The sequence below is a fragment of the Callospermophilus lateralis genome, chromosome 6 (assembly GCF_048772815.1).
Source record: "Callospermophilus lateralis isolate mCalLat2 chromosome 6, mCalLat2.hap1, whole genome shotgun sequence".
NCBI lineage: Eukaryota > Metazoa > Chordata > Mammalia > Rodentia > Sciuridae > Callospermophilus > Callospermophilus lateralis.
In genome coordinates this window covers 117,524,124-117,540,633 of record NC_135310.1, presented here as the reverse complement: position 1 = coordinate 117,540,633, position 16,510 = coordinate 117,524,124, and the positions used below count along the sequence as shown (strand labels likewise).

The 16,510-nt window shown below is 53.4% G+C and overlaps 1 protein-coding gene across 3 annotated transcripts; it reads left to right on the top strand.

The window, feature by feature from the left end:
- Positions 1 to 2,590: 2,590 nt before the first annotated feature.
- Positions 2,591 to 15,299, top strand: Pi16 (peptidase inhibitor 16). 3 transcript variants are annotated; one of them, XM_076858794.1, is made up of 8 exons: positions 2,591 to 2,882; positions 6,974 to 7,195; positions 9,885 to 9,994; positions 10,313 to 10,401; positions 10,575 to 10,766; positions 11,051 to 11,311; positions 11,924 to 12,041; positions 14,986 to 15,299. In XM_076858794.1, the coding sequence occupies exons 1-7, from the start codon at positions 2,712 to 2,714 to the stop codon at positions 12,022 to 12,024; spliced, it is 1,146 nt and encodes a 381-aa protein (XP_076714909.1). In that variant the 5' UTR covers positions 2,591 to 2,711; the 3' UTR covers positions 12,025 to 12,041; positions 14,986 to 15,299. The 3 variants fall into 3 exon arrangements, with proteins under 3 accessions (XP_076714909.1, XP_076714907.1, XP_076714908.1); XM_076858792.1 differs by having other exon boundaries at positions 2,600 to 2,882; positions 11,051 to 11,749; XM_076858793.1 differs by lacking the exon at positions 10,575 to 10,766 and having other exon boundaries at positions 2,603 to 2,882; positions 11,051 to 11,749.
- Positions 15,300 to 16,510: the final 1,211 nt, after the last annotated feature.

Genomic DNA, 16,510 nt, shown 5'->3' with positions numbered 1-16,510 from the left:
TAAAAATATCCATCCTAATGGATGTGGTGGGGTATCTCACTGTGATTTTTATTTGCATTTTTGTAGTGGTTGGTGATTTTCGAGCGTCACTGTGTCTTGGGAAGTACTGGGGATCAAACTTAGGACACTGCATATGGTAGTGCCCCCCCTCACCTTTTAAATTTTCTTTAGAGACAGGATCTCACTAAATTGCTCCAGGGGAGCCTCGAACTTTCGATATTCCTGCCTCTGCCTCTGGGGGAGCTGGGATCCCAGGGGAGCCGTGAGCATCTTTCCCCATACTTACTGCTCACCTGTGTATCTTCAGGAAAATGTCTGTTCAGGTTCCCTGACCACTGTTTAATCAGGTTGCGTATTTTGGGTTGTTGATCTGCAGCAGTTCTTTATATATTCTAAATATTAATTCCTTATCAGATACATGATCAGCAAATACTTCCTCCCATTCCTGGGTGGCCTTTTCGCTCTGTTGATTGAGATACAAAATACACTTTTAGTGACACAGACAAGAAATCAGGGCTTCACCCAGTGCCATGAAACCTGTTTTCTTTTTCTTCTTTTTCTCATTTCTCCTTCCGCTCCCTTCTCTTTTCTCCTCCTCCTCCTCCTCCTCCTCCTTCCTCCTCCTCCTCCTCCTTCCTCCTCCTCCTCCTCCCTCCCCCCCTCCTCCTCCCTCCCCCCTCCTCCTCCTCCTCCTCCTCCCTCCCCCCTCCTCCTCCTCCTCCTCCCTCCCCCTCCTCCTCCTCCCCCCTCCTCCTCCCCCTCCCCCTCCCCCCTCCTCCTCCTCCTCCCTCCTCCTCCTCCCTCCTCTTCCCCCTCTTCCTCCTCCTTCCTCCTCCTCCTCCACCTCCTCCTCCTCACCTCCTCCTCCTCCTCCACCTCCTCCTCCTCACCTCCTCCTCCTCCTCCTCCTCCTCCTCCCCCTCACCAGGGACTGAACCCAGGAGTGCTTTACCTTTGAGCTACATCCCAGCCCAAATTATATTCTTTTTTTGTTGCTATTGTAAATGGAAATGTTTTCTTTTTCTTTTGGATCATTCATTATTAGTACATAGAAATATCTGATTTCTGCTTGTTGATTTTGAATCCTGCAATTTTGCTGAATTGACTAGTGGGTTTTTGTTTTTGTTTCTTGTGAAATCCATAAAACATCTGTGTGTGTGTGTGTCTGTGTGTGTTTGTTGTGGTCCTGGATATTGAACCCCATCCTGGTATGACAGTGGTTTGACACACCCTCCAGCACTGGACCCCACCCCACCCCACTTTTGTTCAAGACTGGGTCTTTAAATCACCCAGATTGACCTTTAACTGGTATCCTCCTGCTTCAGCCTCCCAGGGAAGCTGGGATCACAGGCATGTGCTACCATGCCAGGCCAAGGTTTATATATGTGTGTGTGTGTGTGTGTGTGAGTGTGTGTGTGAGTGAGTGTGAGTGTGTTGTAGTTGGACACAGTATCTTTATTTTATTTTTATGTGGTGCTGAGGATTGAACCCAGGGCCTTGCACATGCTAGGAGAGCGCTCTACCGCTGAACGACAACCCCAGCCCCAGGCCAAGGTTTTTGTTGTAGTTTTTCTCTTTACCTGGAGGCCTGGGTAGGGACAGGTTTCCTTGAAATCTTCCAAGTTCTGTGGGTAAGCTTTTTCTAGTCCCCATTGACTAAGGGTGCAGGTTTCACGGTCCCCACAGATTTCGGGAGTGCCGGTTCCAGCTCCCTGCCCTGCATGGCCACGACAGCACCCTGCTGGGTGGCTGCGCCAGTCTCCCTCTGGTGCCCTCCAAGCCCTCCCCGCAGAGCTTCCGCTGCACCAGCTCACGCGCCCTCTGCTCCTCTGCTGTCTCCTACTTTGGAAAGCAGACCCACTCTATCTCCTGACTACGTGACACCGGAGGGGTCCCAGCATCCGTTTCCAAATGCGCACCCCAGCACGAGCATTCACAGAACACACCTGGGGCCAGACACAGGACACAGCCAGAGTGGGAAACACCGTGGGCCCTTCTCCCACCACAAGGGTCCTGCCTCCCCTGGGCTGGGAGCCAGGCGAGGCCTCGCCATGCAGGCCATTGTGGCCATGCTGGGCGTTGTGGCCTTCCCTTCTAAAGGCCACGATGCGCAGATACCACTCGAGCCACTGCGGGATCTTACATCTCATTACTCCTTCCTCCGGCCCTGTGGGTAGGCACGATTATTGTCACTCAGTACTGCCAGAAACGCAGATGGCAAGGGGCAGGACTGGGATGCAGACTTAGGTTGGCCCAACCTTTTACCAAACATCTCATCTTCCTGTGTCCTTCCAAAGCCACCGTGGCTTCCCTGTCTCACCAGATCCATCCTCTGGTGGTAGGTCTGGGTGGTTTCTCTCCTTAGCACCCAGTGGGTGTGGCCTGGGGGCCACCAGCCACCTCTCTGCAGATGTTACTGCGATTTTTGCCCCTTGAGACTCCATCTGCAGCTCGGGAGGGACTGCAGAACTCACACAGCCCTTGGCCTGCGCCCCTGTTACCAGAGAAAGGAGGCTTTGCCAAGGACTCAGGGGGAGTGGACTCGGCTCTGTTTGGGACCCAGCCCTCCCCGAGACATTGTAGAGCCGACGACGGGGCCTCCAGACACAAGCCCTGCTGCCCCACCCCAGCCAGGGTGGTGCTTGTGTGGGAAGGACTTTAAATCCAGCCGCCAGACCCCTGGACGGGAGAGGCAGGGAGTGCTGGTCACCATGCACAGCTCCTGCAGTCTCCGGGCGCTGCTGCTGCTGCCACCACTGCTGCTGGTGGCCACCCCGGGCCCCGCCAGAGCCCTCACGAAGGATGAGCAGCGTGCCATGGTGGAGCTGCACAACCTCTACCGCTCCCAGGTGTTCCCGCCGGCCTCCGACATGCGACGGATGGTGAGTGCGGCTGGGGGAGCGGTGCCTGGCAAGGCCCACCGCCCACCGCTCCTCCCCACTTCCATCCCCCATGCTGAAGCTGGCTGTCTCCGGAGACTCGCCTCTGGGGCCACAGGTTCCCATGAGCGGCCCCATTATACAGATGAGGAAACCAAGGTTCAGAGGGACATGCTTGGGCTCCTGCAGCTGAGAGAGCCAGATCTGGAAGCCCTGGCTTCCCACTCCAGTGGCCCCTCCTAGCACTTCCAAAAATGCATGTGCCTCGGTAAGGGGTCACCTTTGTGACAAGAGTCTTTTAGAAGTCCCTCAAGATGATGGGGAAAGGAAGGGCAGCTGATGGGTCTGCACTTGGGGCAGGAGGGAGGTATTGAGCAGGCAGGTGGGAGAAGGAACCAGAAGCAGATGGAGCTCTGGACCCCACAGTCCAAATTCTGTCTCCATCACTAATGAGACCTATGATTTGGGCCAAGTCCTTTCAGCATCTGTCATTTTCTCATCTGTAAAATGGGGTCATAATATCTCTCTCTCTCTCTCTCTCTCTCTCTCTCTCTCACACACACACACACACACACACACACACACACACCACTTATTGAATCTCACAGATGTAATTTTGTGGGCAGGGATGAAATCTCAAAAAAAAAAAAAAGTACATAAATATACTATTTATGTACCAGTGAGAAAGATGCAGGAAAGGCACATGCATGTGTGTAAGGTGACAGAAACTGGATTTTTCCAGGCAGGGAGAGCCATTTGGTGGCAGGGTTAGGAGGGATGTCTGTGTTCAAGATTAGAGATGAGGTGAGGAAATCCACTCCCTTCCTGCCCTTCCCTGTGGTCCCCTCCAGCCTCTCCCGGGGGCCTGGGAGGTGGGTGGGCAGTGTCCAGGAAGCCCTGGAGCTGGACTGAGAGAGCAAGTCACCCCTGGGGAGCACAGCAGTGAGCCTGGAGCCCAAGGCCTAAATTCTAACCTCAGCTCCGTCCCATCTGGGTTAGTGACTCTGGGTGCCCCTTTCCCTTCTGCTTCCTGATGGGAAGATGGGCCTGGCAACCCCCGTCCTGAGAGTCAGACAGGATGAGACGTGTGAAAGCTGTGGGAAGAGCTCTGCCTACACACCTAACACGCCATTCACAGCCCGTTGGCCTTGGCAGCCCGGAAATGCAGACGACAGAGAGCCCCGGATGATGGCCTCCACTCTGCCAACAGCCCCCTGATTGCGGCCTGGGACCTGTTGGGCCTCAGTGTCCCTGTCTGTAGATCCCCAATGCCCTCCAGTCTTGCGGGCCCAGCATGAGGGTCTACGCAGGCTGGAGCAGTTCCCAGACAAGAGGTGCATCCTGGAGTATGGCCACACGCTGGGAAGCAGTGCCAGATGTCAAAGTGATGTGCCGCTGCCTCGTGGGAAGTGATAAGGTGGAGATGAGGCTGGGCCAGTGTCAGGATGTGTTCACGACAGGACTCAGGCTCCGCCTCAGTAAGGGGTAAATGCAGAGCCTCTGGAGCCAGATGGCCTGGATTCAAATTTTGGCTTTCTCAATGATTAGCTGTATGACTTTGGCCAAGGTATTTAACTCTTCTGTGTTTCAGTTTCCTCATCTGTGAGGTGGGAATGATAACAGAACAACTCCCTGCAGGGTAGTTATACAATTAAATGAGCAAGACGTGTAAAGCTCTAGGAACAGTGCCTGACACACAGCAGTGCTCAATGAGTGTGTGTGTGTGTGTGTGTGTGTGGCACTGGGGATTGAACCCAGGGCCTCACACATGCCAGACAGGTGCTCGACCATGGAGCGACACCCCCTGTCCCACACTGGAGAGAATGGATCCCAGGTGAGGCAGGTTTGACTTATCACAGCTGTCCCCTCTCCCTTAGCCTCCACTCTACTTGTCACCACTTTTACCTTCCAGAAGGTTCCATTGAACCCTACTCCTACCTCCTCACCCCCAGCCTTTTCTCTCTTTGACACAAACCAGGTTCAGTCTTCCATTTTCTGCACCCAGAGACTCCTAGGATAGCCCCCACCTCCTTCCCAGCCACTGGCCTCTGCTACAAGAATGAGAGCTCTAACACATGGCTCTGCCCCTTGTCCAAGACCTTTAGTGGCTCCCAGTGGCTCCCGACTGCCTCCTCATTGAGAAAGCCCTGTGTCTGGCCGCTGCCTCTCTCTCTCTCCAGCCCCCTCTCCCGCTCACCCTTAGCCTTCAGTTACCTGAGCAACTTGGCTTTCCTCAAGTCTGGGGAGGGCAAAGGCATGGAGTATGGATTGTCCCAAGGGGAGTGGGAATGTCTCAGCTCTGAGCCTTTGCATGAGCGCCTCTCCCCAGCTCCACCTGGCCAACACCTCATCTTTGAACACTTGGCTGGGTGTCCCCTTCTCCACCCTCAGCCTGGGCTAAATGGCCCTCTTTGGTGCCTGGTAGTGCTCACTGCTTATGGTATTTACCACATCCTGATCCGGCTGACCTTACAACCCTATGAACTTGGGCTACTTGGTGCTTGCTGTTGTCCTAGGGCTGACACAGTGCCTAGGAGTATGGAATGAATGGAAGGACTAGGGAACTTGCTTCCAGTTGGTGACCAAGTGGCCAAGGTGGATGGAGCACCTCTACAGGGCGCTCTGGATGACTGACTGAGAAGCCTTCATACCCAAAGCAACGATTGTAATGTCAGGACGTTAAGCGTCTAATCAGAATGGAAATTACTCCTGGACTCTGTCGGGAGGCTGCTTTAAGCAGAGCCACTTCTGCCATCAATAGTCGACAGTATGTGTTAAGCTCGACTATGCACCAGGACTGTGTCAGACACTGGACACATGACTGCCCTACCCTGAGGGAGTGTACAGTCTAGCCTGGAGCCTGCAGGTCACCCCAGATGGCATTCTGGTCCACCCCCTCTCCAACTCTTCCACCACTGCTGAATTTGAGAGAACTCAGGGACCAGTGATTTGGGACAAAAATGCCCAGAGAGAGAAAGGGATTCATTGAGGTCCCGGCCCTAACCTTGTCCCAGCCTGGACCTTCCATCCCCACTCCAGCAGCTGCTCGGGAAGCCCTGAGTGGGTGGGGAGTGGGCGTGGCCACACAGCCCCTCCCCTGGGGTCACCGGGCTCCTGCTGCTTTATGGGCTGTCTGGCTCTCAAAGCTGGCTGAGCCTGGAGGGTGGAGAAACAGTTGCCGCCAGGACATCCATTTCCAGGAGAGGCCAAGGACAAAGTTTAATGGGATCCAGGCCTCCCTCCCCAGTCCTTTGGGTCAGATGTCTTGCTAGTTCCTCCTCCCACCCACACTCAGTCTGTCCTCCCAACCAGAAGCAGAACCTCAGAGGCCCTCTATCCTAAAATGCCCCCTCCCAGCATCTCACCTGAGGCCCCCTGGAGAACACTGCCTCTGGGACCCGACAGCTGTGGGTTACTAGGGCCAGAAGATAGGCGGCCGGGCCCTTCAGTGAGGGGCCTACTGCATTGTCACACAAGACGCTTAATTTTCTTGGGGAAAGGCGTTGTCAGATGACAGTTGAGAGCACTTAGAATAGCACCTGGGAGGGAAGCCTGGAGAGGGTAAAGGCATGGGGCTGGACTGTCCCAAGGGGAGTGGGGACAGAGGGAAGAGGAGGGCGAGAGACAAAATGGACTGAATAAACACCCCAGCCTTGGCCATCTCACTGGACGCCTTGTGGGCTTCAGAGCAGTTTAAATGCCCTGAGAAGGGTATCACTGCCCGCCTTGTACATAGGAGATTAATAACTGTCACAGACACCATATGGGTGACTCAATCTTCCCGCTACCTAGGAGAGTTCTCTCAAGTCACACAGGTGGTGAATGGTCCCAAGTTCGAGGAAATTTTCTGCCTGGGGTGGCTCCCTCTCCCTTTCCCAAGAAGCCCACCAGGAGCAGAGACCTGCTACAGGTCATGACTCAGGGTCACCTCTCTAAGGCGAGTGGGTGGCTGGATGAGTCTCTGGACCCCTCAGGCCCCCAGGACACCCTCAATCTTCTGCCCTGATCCCTGCAGGATCTGTGGGCGCCCTCACCTCCCTCTCCCACTTCCACTGTGCCCAAGGCGTCTCACCTCCCTCCCACATGCCCTGCAGAGGTGGGACCCGGAGCTGGCCGCCTTCGCCAAGGCCTACGCACAGCAGTGTGTGTGGGGCCACAACAAGGAGCGCGGGCGGCGCGGAGAGAACCTGTTCGCCATCACCGACGAGGGCTTGGACGTGCCGCTGGCCATGGAGGAGTGGCACCACGAGAGGGAGCACTACAACCTCAGCGCCGCCGCCTGCACCCCAGGCCAGATGTGCGGCCACTACACGCAGGTGCGAGGCTCGGCTGGCGGGGCGGGGCTCGGCTGGCGGGGCGGGGCCTTGAGGGCTGGGGCGGGGCCAAGCGAGCGAGGGCGGGGAGGGGAGGGGTGGGGCCATGGCGGGGGCGGCCACATCTTCTCTCACCTGCCGGGAAGTCCTCCGAGCCTCTCCACCTCCCCAAAGTGGGTCCTCAGCACGCTAACGCCTAGGTGCTCACTAAGACCCATCACTGCACAGCCAGTATGGGCTGCGGAGGCCTTTGACAAGTCTGCTTCTCAAACTGTCCAAACCATCATCATTTCACTCCTTAAAACCCACAGATTTGTCGGGTTCAGTGTCTGCGGAGGCTGAGGCAGTAGGATCTCGAGCTGGAGGCCAGCCTCAGCAATTTAGCGAGGCCATAAGCAACTCAGTGAGACCCTGTCTCTAAATAAAGTATAAAAAAAGGGCTGGGGATGTGGCTCAGTGGTGAAGAACCCTGGGGTTCAATCCCTGATACCAAAAACAAACAAAAACATAAAACCATCTTTTGAAAACCCAGACCACCCTTTTTGGCCTAATACTGGCAAGACATAAGTTAGGTGTCACAGAGCCAATTTCATGGATGGTAGTTATTGTCACAGGAGAAATTTGGACTGGGCTTTGAGCAGTCCTGCCCTCTCCTGCTTTGACTAAAATATGCAGGGCCATTTGTCCCCGTCAGCAAATGCCCCTTAACTTTGCTCTTTTCTCCCTCTCTCTCTCTCCTGATGTGTATAATGATGCTTAATTTGCTGACTAATCCACCTGGGACTGAAAGAGCAAATAGACAATCTTATTTAATTTTTGCTTTAATTAACCATGTACAAGAGCAAACTGTCTCTGTAAGCGACTCAGGAGGCTGAAGCAGGAGGATTGCAAGTTCCAGCCCAGCCTCAGCAACTTAGCAAGACCCTCACCAACTTAGTGAGACCCTGTCTCAAGGTAAAAAATAAAACGTTCTGGGGATGTGGCTCAGTGGTAAAGTACCCCTGGGTTCAATCCCCAGTGCCAATAAATAAATAAGGCAAATTGTCACTGAAGGAAGATTTCGGGGAGCCTTCTAACACCATTCCCTGCCTCTTACAATCACCTGTTGCTCACGGCTGGGGTTCTCACTGCATTTGAAAGTTTGGACTTACAGTTAAGAGGCATGTGTGTATGCTGAGGGGTGGGTGGGGGTGGCGGTGTGGACCTTCGAGTTGAGTCCTTTTTTCTTTTCTCAGTGCTTATTTGTCAAATACAAATGACAACATGACAAAAATATTCAAAGAAAAGGAAACCAAACATCTTCCCACCACGTCCTCCAGTTCCATTTCTTTGTGCCTCTTTTAGGTGGTATTTTTAGTCTTGATCTTTAGGGAAGGAAATCCCAACAGCACCCACCCAGATCAGGAAGCTGTGAGGCCCCAGGACCCTCCCAACCCTCTTCCCTCCGGCTCTGCCACCTCTCCCCCTCTCCATGCACACACAAGCTCCCAGAGGGACTGTTGGCGGTGCCCAGCAGGATCGTGTATGCCCAGCTCCACCCCAGCTTTCTCTGGGCTGTGGGAACAGGCACTGTGTGTCATTTCTGCATTGAAGATCTTCAGCTGATAAGCAGAAAGACTCCTAGGCAAACTCCTAGAAATAGCAAGGGAAGGTTGGTGGTTCCACCCATGGCAGCACGCAGAGGTCATTTGGAAAAAAAAATAATCTTTTTTTTTTTTTTTTTAATTTGTGGTACTGAAGATTGAACCCAGGGCCTTGCACGTGAGAAGCAAGCACTCTACCAGCAAGCACTCTACCAGCCCCTCAAGAATTTTATACTTAAGATGCAATGCATTCTAGCAGCTAGGAGATCCACACCTAGAAACAGGAAGAGCAGGTCCTTGCCTCTGTGGTTTGGGAAAAGTTCCACTTGCAGAGTAACTGCACCTGTGCCCCTCCTTGGACTTCTTGTGGTTGATGTCTAAGCTTCTTCCATTTAAGATTAATTTCTTTGTATAAAATGCAAGGATCTTTAGGAATAATCCATAGGAAAAATTCAAGAGGGTATATCAGAACTCTGGAACTGCAGGAAGATTTAAAGAGGGAAGGAGGCACACCTGTAACCCCAATGTCTCCAGAGGCTGAGGCCGGAGGATCACAAATTTGAGGCCAACCTCAGCAACTTAGTGAGACCCTGTCTCAAAAGAAAAAAAAAAAAAAAAAAAAAAAAGGCTAGGAATGTAACTCAGTGGTTAAGCACTCCTGCCTTCAATCCCCAGTACCTCCCCCCAACCTCCATGCACCAAGAAAAGAGGCCTGGGGAAATGGTAGGTTTGGCAGGGAAGAGTAGACTGTTAGGGAAGAACTCCCCCACCTCCACCTTCTTGTTCAAAAATATTCACAGAAAGGAAACCATATGCAGGGCCATTTTCCCCTGGCAGTAAATGCCCCTTAACTTTGCTCCTGAACCAGTGATGGGCAGGGGTGAGGGTACCAAAGCCTCCCCTCCAGCACATCCTCACCTCTTGAACGTGAAGGGACAGAGGTCCTATCAGGAGGGAATTCCGTGCTCGCAATGTCCCCCTGACTTCCACTTCTTGTTCAGTGTGGTCAGGGAATTGATGCCTGGTGTAGGCCGGTGCAGACAGACACCAGTAAGGGACTATGCCACCCAGTTCAGGGCTAAGCTGTCGGGTTGGCGGCTGTCCTTCAGGTGGTTTGGGGCAAGACAGAGAGGATCGGCTGTGGTTCCCACTTCTGTGAGAAGCTCCAGGGAGTTGAGGAGACCAACATCCATCTACTGGTGTGCAACTACGAGCCCCCGTAAGTGCTGGGGAAGCCCCAGGGATGGGGGGAGGTGGGGAGGGGGAGTGGGCAGAGCCAAGGAGATCTGAACTGGGTCGGGCCTGAGAGGTGGGAAGGGTGTCAGTCTGGGGCTGTATTCTCCAGGGAGCTGAGAGGGTACCCATGGGGTCGCCTCTCCTTGGCCAGAGAAGGCCACAGGGAGCCCGAGGTCGCCCAGCGATTTATTAGCGGGAGGCCGCAGACCCGGGGCACTTGCAGAACGAGTGTGTAAACGAGTGAAGGGACCGGGTGGGGGTACCGAAGCCTCCCCTCCAGCCCCATCCTGGCCTCTTGCAGGGGGAACGTGAAGGGACAGAGGCCCTATCAGGAGGGAATTCCGTGCTCGCAGTGTCCCCCTGACTACCGCTGCGAGAACTCTCTCTGTGGTGAGCTGGGGCGATCGCGCCGGGCGGGGACCGGGAAGAGGTCCGCGCCGCTGGACGGTCTGGACGGGTGTGGCAGGGGAGGGGCTGTTTGCTTTGCCCTTGGCGCGTCCAGTTTGGTCCGATCATGACAAGTGACCAGATTCCAATCTTCCCACGGTCACTACGGAGGGCAGAGCAGAATCCCGTGGCTCTCCAGGACCGCGCCAAGCCAGCGGGTGAAGACGGGAGAAAAGGGCTCGGCCGCCCGGTGGGCGTGGCGGGGGCGGGGCGGGGGCGGGGCCTGCGGGCGGCAGGCGCCCTGGGAACCCGCGCGCAGCTGGAGGAGGTCCCTGAACAGCAGCGAGGACGCGGGAAACTGGAGAGAGGTGGATGAAGGAGCAATTGTGCCAGTAACAAGAAGGGAGGGCCGGGCGCGGTGGCGCGGATGTGGCGGTGGCCGAGTGTCCCTGAGTTCAATCCCCGGTACCAAAAAAAAAAAGTAACATTTATTACCAGTGAGGGTCATCCCCGAGAGACACACCCGCTGGGGAGGTGTCCCGACCGGTGTCTGTGCGTCCTGGTAGCCGCGGTTGCCCCGCGTGGGTTGCGGTGGCCGAGGAGGTGGGGTCCGCTTTGCGGCACTGACACGCGGCCTTGGGTGTCTTATCAGAACCCATCAGTGGCCCGGAAGAGGAGCAGGATTTGCCCTCCCTGGAAACTGCGGCCCCGTCCACTCGGGCCACGGAAGCCTCAGGCTCCAGGAAAGCCGGCGCTCCCTCCCCGGCGACAGAGGTCGCGCACTTCTGGGGGACAGAGGTCTCGGGCTCCCCGGCCACGCAGGCCCCGCCCACTGTGGAAACAAAGACTCCGTCCTCCTCAGCCACCAAGGAGCCCTCCGCGACGGCCACAGAGGCTCGCCCTTCCCTAACGAGTGAGGTCCCTTCTGCGTCGACAGCTCACGATCCGCTCTCCTTGGATGAAGGGCCGGTCACCGTCCCCAAATCGACCCATGTTTCCGTTCCAAAATACACGGGCAAAGTAGAAAGCGAGACAAGAGCACCCTCCATGAGCCCAGAGAAACCTCTTTACCCTGAGATGTCCCTGATAGGGACAAGGGAATCCCTACCCCAGGCACGGGAAGAGGCTGAGGCAGAGGCTGAGGCAGAGGCTGAGGCAGAAGCCGAGCTGCTTCCTTCCAGTGAGATCTTGGTGTCAGATATTCCAGACCAGGCCAAACCAGATGAGTTGCAGGCCACCCTGGACCACACGGGACAGCCCTCCTCCAAGTCCCGGCCCAATGCCCCCAATGCTTCTGCTGCTGCTAATGCCAGGGGTGGGCGTACCCTGGCCCTGCAGTCATCCCTGCCAGGTAAGGGCAGTAGCCTCCTTCCTTCCCACCTGCCTCCAGCGGAGGTGGCCTGGGCTGGCAGGGCCTGCACCCGCAGCAGGCACTTCCTCCCTGGCGTGGCTCCCTGCTGGGGGTGGGCTGGTGAGGCCGGTGGCAGCTCTCTCCAGCAGAGCCAAAGCCCCTTCCTTCCCACAGGTACAGAGAGCAGGGAGTGGAGGCTGAGCTCCGGTCACATGTGGGGTCCTTCCCAGGGACTACTGCTGCTGCCTCCCCTGATGTTGGCTGGACTCTTCTGAAGGGGACAACATTCAAGGCAAGCCTGGGGGAAGGGAGGGCAACCCTGACCTCCTGCTCACTCAGGTTGTCTTTTTCCAAGTAAGAGGTCTCCATTTCCTGGGAAGGTCCTGCTCTGTGGCCCAAGTGCCTCCTCTGCACCCCAGGTTCTGGCCAGATCCCAGGCCAGCTCTGACCTCCTCAGGAGGCCTCAACAGGACTAGCCCCTGACTGCCTCAGAAGGGAGAGCCTCTTCCTGGGCTGTGGGGGACAGACTTCTGAGCAGTGTTCCAGTGGCCACGGGTACCCGGTATCCAGTTGTCTTGTGGCCGCAGGCTGCTCTCCTGGAGCCAGAGGATCTCAGGTTTCCCAGGAGCCCCTTGACTCCTTCCAATCTCCTGGCCTCTTCCTCAAGCCATTTTGGGTACAGGGCTGTCCCCAGATGTGCCTCCTGCCTTCCCAGGTCGCTGCTCAGCTGCCATCTCCCCCACCCTGTTCCCAGCCCCTCAGCTTCCTGGCTGAAGGCCCTTGGGGAGGGAAAGGCTGCCAGGCCTGTGCCTCATCCGGAGCATCTAGGCCGCACCATCCCGGCTGGCTGCCAGTTCAGGGACCAAGATGGCTGCACTCCAGCCGGGACCCCTCCTGCCCCAGCAAGGATTCCTGCAGGGGGTGGGATTCTGGGTGCGCCCCTGTCCAGCAGGGCCGCCCTGCGCTGTTAGGCTGTGGCTCTGTGTGCCCATGCAGCTGGGGAGGCAGGGGCGCAGGCACAAGCCCTACCCAAGCAGGGTTCTCTGGATTGGGAGGCAGGGACCAGAGGAGGCCCCCTGACTCCTGAATAAAGCCTGTTTGGGAGCATCCAGCGCCCCAGTGCTTATGACAGCTGAAGGCAAGGTGATGTGGGAGGCCCTGCCTAGGCTCTCCCCCACCAACCTGTGACCGTGGAGTCCCCCTTCACATCTTCTCCCCCCAGATACTCCATCTGTTCCCTTCCTGTAACTCCCTGCCACCCACATCACAAGCCACACAGGAAAGGGCAGGCCGATCTGGTGACTCCCAATGGGGCCTCGCTGGTTTGAGGCTCAGGGTCAGCAAGGTGTCTGACCTTTACAGAGGGTGCCGCTGCCCAGGCCCCCCGGAACGGGGTTAGGAATGCACTGCAGGCAGGGCTTGGCCCTGGTGCTGGAGGAGCCCCCAGGATGGATTCTGGGGTCCCAGATGCTTTTCCAGGAAAACAGAGCAGGCTTTTCCAGAAGTGTTGTGGGCCAGGAAAACACAAGCAGGGGCAGCAGCAAATGGGTGACCAAGGGTGGTGGGGGGAGCAGAGCAGGCCGAAGCAGGAGGGGCAGGGATGGCAGGATGGCCTGATTACAGGCCATCTGGCTACAGGCCAGGCTGGTTATAGGCCAGGCTGCAGACTTGGCCTGTAACCAGAGGTCCTGCCCCTCATTTTCTTTATATACATTTTTAGCTTTATTAATAACCCACACAACCTAAGACTTGCCACTCAACACAATATTTTTAGTATGTTCACAGGACTGTGTAACCATCACTTCTAGCAATTTTAGAAATTTTCATTATCCCCAAAGAAACACTACACCTGCTAGCAGTCACTCCCCATTTCTAGCCAAACCACTCCAGCTAAAGTAACCACTAATATACTATCTACATGAATTGACCCATTCTTGACATTACATATAATTTCCTGGTAAATCATATATAATTTGTGATTGCTTCTTTCACTTGTCTTCAAGCTCATCAATGTCACATGGATCAGAACTTCATTCTTTTTTATTGTCAAGTAATATTCCATTCTATGGGATTTTTTCCCTCAGTCTTAAGGGTTGAACCCTGGGATTTTTTCCCTCAGTCTTAAGGGTTGAACCCAGGGTCTTTTTTTTTTTTTTTTTTTTTAAGGCAACAGACTCTTTATTTAATGTGGTTTAAAATACATCAATAAAGTCCCTGGCTGTTGTGAATACCAAAAGGAGATTAACTCCCCCCTGCCCAAACCCAGGGTCTTGTGCACGCAAGGCAAATGCTCAACCACTGGGCTACATCCCCAGCCTTCTGGAATGCATTTTATTCGTCCATTCATAATTCATTCGTTCAGGTGTCAGCTGATAGACATTTCAGTTCTTTCCACTATTGAGCTATGAGTAATGCCACATTAAGTATTCTTGTACCAGTTTTTTTAACATGAGTTTTCAATTTGCTTGGGTATATACATGGAATACCTGGGTCATAGTTAACTTTAACTTTTGGAGAAACCCTGAACTGCTTTTACATTCTCACACCAAGCATGTGAGGGCCTCAGAACTTCTCAACATCCATGCAGACCCTTGTTCTTCTCTCCATCACAGGCACCCTAGCAGGTGAGAAGTAGTATCCCCTGGTGGTTTCAATTTGCACTTCCCTGATGACTAACCTGGTGGCTATTTGTCTTGGGCTGTGTATTTGTCCTTTTCCTGAGTTGTAGGAGTTCTTTATACATTCAGTACAAGTCCTTTATCAGATAATGATTCGCAAACATTTCCTCCCATTCTGTAGCTTCTCATTCTTGATATTCTTTGAATATAAGTTTTAAATTTTGATGTCGAATCTATTTTTTCTTTTATTGCTTATGCTTAAGATGTCATCACCTAAGAAACCATTGCCTAATCCAAAGTCGTAAATATTTATACTTGTGCTTCCTTTTTAGTTTTAGTTCTTAAAATCTTTAATCAACCATTTCGGTTTATTTTCCTATGAATCCAGCTTCATTCTTTTACATGTGAATATCCAGTTGTCTCAGCACCTTTTGTTGAAAAATTATTCTTTTCTCATTAAATTGTCTCAACACCTTTGTCAAAAACCAATTGACCATAAATTTGTTTATTTCTGGGCTCTGAATTTTATTCCATATGCCAGAGTTTAATTAAGCAGCTTTTGTATTGAAGTTTTGAAATCAGGACACGGAGTTCTTGAACTTTGTTCTTCTTTTTCAGGATTGTTTTGCTATTCTGGGCCCTTTGAATTTCCATATGAATTTTAGGATCAGCTTGTCAAATTTCTGCCAAGAAGTCAGCAGTTTTTTTAAAGACTGTGTAATCTGCCACGTTAAATCAACCATGAACATGGGCTGTCTCTCCACTTAATGAGCCCTTCTTTAATTTTTTTCAACAATGTTTGTAGTTTTTAGAGTTTTGCATTTTTTTGTTAAACATTCCTAAGCATTTTATTATTTTTATGCTACTATAAATGAAATTGTTTTTTTTAGTTTGTTAGTTCTATGTATAAAAATAAATTCTTTCAAAATATTGATCTTGTATCCAGTTACCTTGCAGAACTTGTTGATTAAATGCGTTTTTTAAAAAATGGATTCCTTAAGATTTTGTATAAGTCATGTCATCTGCAAACAGGTCATTTTTTCTTCTTACTTTCTAATGCATATGGTTTTTACTTCATTTTTTCTCATGCAGTTTCCTAATGAGAATCTCCTGTACAATATTGACTAGAAGAGGCAAGAATGGACATTCTCATTCCTGGTCTTGGAGGAACCCATTCACTAATGTACCAATCTGAATTCTGGTTTTCTCATTGTTGCCATTTTATCAAGCCGATTCCCAGTGCACTGAATGTTTGTTTTGTTTTGCTTTGTGGAGCTGGGGACTGAGCCCAGGACCTCACACATGCTAGACACTCTACCACTGAGCTACGTTCCAAGGCTTCCACTGAATCTTTGATCCTGAAGGTTGCTGGCTTCTGTGTTGACTATGTGATTTTGCTTTGTCTAAGGATAAGAGTGTGTTCCATTAACTGACAGAGGTTCACCCAGCTGCCTTCCTGGGAGGTCCCTCGCCTGTTTTCTTCAGCTAGTGCCAGGGTCTCCTCTTGGACCAGTTCTTGATCTACTGCCAGGGCCTGGGTGGTGGTTGGGTCTGGGAGCCCCTTGGAGCAGGACCCGTAGAAGCCCACCTTCTCTAGTCTGGGGTGGCTCTTCCTGTCTTTTGCAAAGAAGGAGCATCTGCTGAGAGCCCTCAGGGAACCTGTCACATGAAAGAACCTGCCTAAGTAGGGACCCGGGAAATTTATTTTTTGGGGAAATACAAGGACACTGGGCATGATATCCGCACCTGTCAGGCCAAGCTGTGACAGACAGACAGACAGGTTAGGGGGCGAGATGGGCAGGGAGGAGGCCAGCCAGCACAGGCCTTGAGCATAAAGGGCTTGTTGAAGCAGAAGAGGCGCCGGCACTCTCGGAGGCCGTGAGGCCCAGAGGGGAAAGGTCTGCTGCAGCACTGCCACTCGGCTGCTCGGCCTCTGGGGCTGCAGTGACAAGGGCTGCAGAGGGGCCAACAAAGGACACCCCTGTCATCTCAGGCTTCACTACGAGGGGGTCCCAAAAAGCCCTTCCCACTTTGCCCATTAGAGCAAGACTGTGCGGCCTGCCTCTGGCCCTTGTGGTGGAGTCGGCCTCCTTTCTCAGGCCAGCATCCGCCGTTCCAGTTTCTACGACTGACAGCATACCCT

Bases quoted from the DNA above. Each gene is read 5' to 3' on its own strand.
- Pi16 (XM_076858792.1), top strand. From the start codon at position 2,712: ATGCACAGCTCCTGCAGTCTCCGGGCGCTGCTGCTGCTGCCACCACTG. The intron at 2,883-6,973 runs GTGAGTGCGGCT...CATGCCCTGCAG, and splicing joins CCTCCGACATGCGACGGATG to AGGTGGGACCCGGAGCTGGC. The intron at 7,196-9,884 runs GTGCGAGGCTCG...GCTGTCCTTCAG, and splicing joins TGTGCGGCCACTACACGCAG to GTGGTTTGGGGCAAGACAGA.